Source organism: Euprymna scolopes, chromosome 2, assembly GCF_053919585.1.
Source record: "Euprymna scolopes isolate OS-2025 chromosome 2, ASM5391958v1, whole genome shotgun sequence".
Classification (NCBI taxonomy): domain Eukaryota; kingdom Metazoa; phylum Mollusca; class Cephalopoda; order Sepiida; family Sepiolidae; genus Euprymna; species Euprymna scolopes.
The window spans coordinates 191,875,627-191,877,915 of NC_136483.1; the positions used below are offsets into that span (position 1 = coordinate 191,875,627).

The following is a 2,289-nucleotide window of genomic DNA, read 5'->3' on the forward strand; positions in this document are numbered from 1 at the left end:
AAACAAACGACTTTAGTAGTGATTCCCTCTTCAAGGAGAAAGAAAGAAGTGAAAAAGAAAGAAGAGGAAAGAGTAAGCTGAACGAACAGAGAAAGAAAACATTTAGTTCTTTCTTCTTATGCTCGTATATCAATTTCTAATCTACTAAAAGTTTCTTATCTTTTGTGAGGTGATTCTCTGTTGGCTTGGCGATGAGTAATTGTTAGTTTCCCCAATGATGTTGGGAGTAAACAGAGCTGAGAGTGAGAAGATAACGAAATGCCAAGGTCTTATGTACGATATGAAAAGAAATTGGAATCTTAGGAAGATCTCCACTATTCCAGTAAGTATAGAAGCAACTGGACTCATGAAAAATAATTTTAAAAACTACCTGGCAAATATACTTGGTAAAGCAAGCACAAGAAAGATACAAACAATTGTACTTAAAGTTAAGGTTAAAATCTTAAAAAAAGACCTCTCGGTTGGAATGCATGAGTGAACGTCTGTCATGAGGTAAAATACGCCATCCCCAGCGAGAACAAAATAATGAAAACTTAAAAAAAATAAAATAAAATATGGTTTACGGCTGTGAAATCTGCCAATTATACATGAAAATAGCTATCCACGGTACTTCATCATCATTAAATACGCCAAATGTTTCTGAAACGAAATAATATCAAAGAATTGTCATATTTATCCACAAGACTCTGTAATATAGATAAATCGATAGATTCACAATCGCCAACAGTCATGGTTGCTGCTGCATTCAAACAAACATGTCTGTTAGTATTTGTTCATTATTTGTTTAAACTTTTCCCTTTTTCAAACTATTGCTTATTTTCAAACTAGAAAATTACTCTCTTTTCATCCTGTTATTGTATTTCATGGAACCGGACAGAGAGAGAGAGAGAGAGAGAGAGAGAGAGAGAGAGGGGGGGAGAGAAAGAGAGAGAGAGAGAGAGAGAGAGAGAGAGAGAGAGAGAGAGGTCATTTCTAGTTAACCCGTTTCTAAGTTAAAGAGAGGTCAAATGAGATGATATTAAAATAGGTTGTTTATGCCTGGAATTAAATGAGAGCATCTCTGGCAAATAAATAGATAGTCAGGGAGCAGAGGTTTTCATAGCAAGTTGAGGATATGTCTCTAGCAATCAGTCCGACAGATTCTTAGATATTTGATGGCCATCTTTTTTTCTACTGTGTGAGATCTTGTTCTGTAGAGTCTTAGGAGATCGACATTTCCAGGCTTTACTTCCTATTATTGAGAAGAGTAGTTTATAGTTAATGACTTATGGCGCCCCAACACCGGGAATTACGACGGGGCTGCTCAGGCATTTTTTGTACGCCAGAGGGCTCTGACTCTCCGGCGTTGGCTTTTTAATCCCCCCTTCCCACTTTGTCACATCTTCCCGAAAACGGGAAGGAAATAGATACTGTTTTTGTAAAACAAACAGGAGAAACATTTTTTAATCCCTAATTGAGGTAATTTTCTTTACTGTAAATTTTGGTTCCTTTTAAAATATTTGTTAACAATTTTTCCAAAATATTTCTTCACTTTTACTTTGAATTAGACGCTAATATCACGATCTGTGGAAAATCCTGTTCTTCAAACACCCTACAAATTACCTCAGTAAAGAAGGATTTCTTCTCGAACGGGAGATAAAAAAATCTCTGGGAATATGTATTGGCTACATTCTCAAAACAATACTTTCATTAAGAATTATTTTTAACGTAGTTAAGCAGTTTTTTTTTAGTTTTTTTTAAGAGCGGGATTTATTGTTTGCTTGTTTGAGAACAAGCAAACAATAAATCCCGCTCTTAAAAAAACTAAAAAAAAAAACTGCTTGTGTAGAATAGAGGATTTTGAAACAAACATATTTCAGATGAAAACATTATTAGGTACTTACGTGTCACGTCAGAATTATTATACATTCCAAAAATTACGAAAAAATAATCCAGTAGAAAAATAATTATAAGTAAAAATAAAAGTTATCGAGTTTATCAATTCATAGTTTTATCATATGTTTTAATGTGGAAGAGTTCTCAAAATCCAGGGGAAGTAACTGCAATCGATCAATTTGACAATCTGTCAGTTCAAAATACAAAATTTCGGACTGTTATCATGCGTGATCTTTTTGTAACAACTAGATCTAGCACATCTTCTACTGGATCATTTTTTAAAAATAATCTTTGGAATCTATACTAATTTCGACATGACACTTGAATACGTTATAATGTTTTCACCTGAAATGCGTTTGTTACAAAATCCAATCACTTCCATAGGTAAATATTAAGGCATAGAATTTCGTAATG

General features: G+C 33.8%; 1 protein-coding gene across 1 annotated transcript in view; it reads right to left on the reverse strand.

The window, feature by feature from the left end:
• Positions 1-1,923, reverse strand: part of LOC145300203 (vacuolar ATPase assembly protein VMA22-like) — a 32,383-nt gene extending 30,460 nt beyond the window's left edge. Inside the window, exon 1 of the mRNA XM_080144464.1 lies at positions 1,884-1,923. Coding sequence (XP_080000590.1) covers positions 1,884-1,908 — 25 coding nt within the window. The 5' untranslated portion in view covers positions 1,909-1,923. The remainder of the gene's footprint in view (positions 1-1,883) is intronic.
• Between the last annotated feature and the right edge of the window lie 366 nt (positions 1,924-2,289).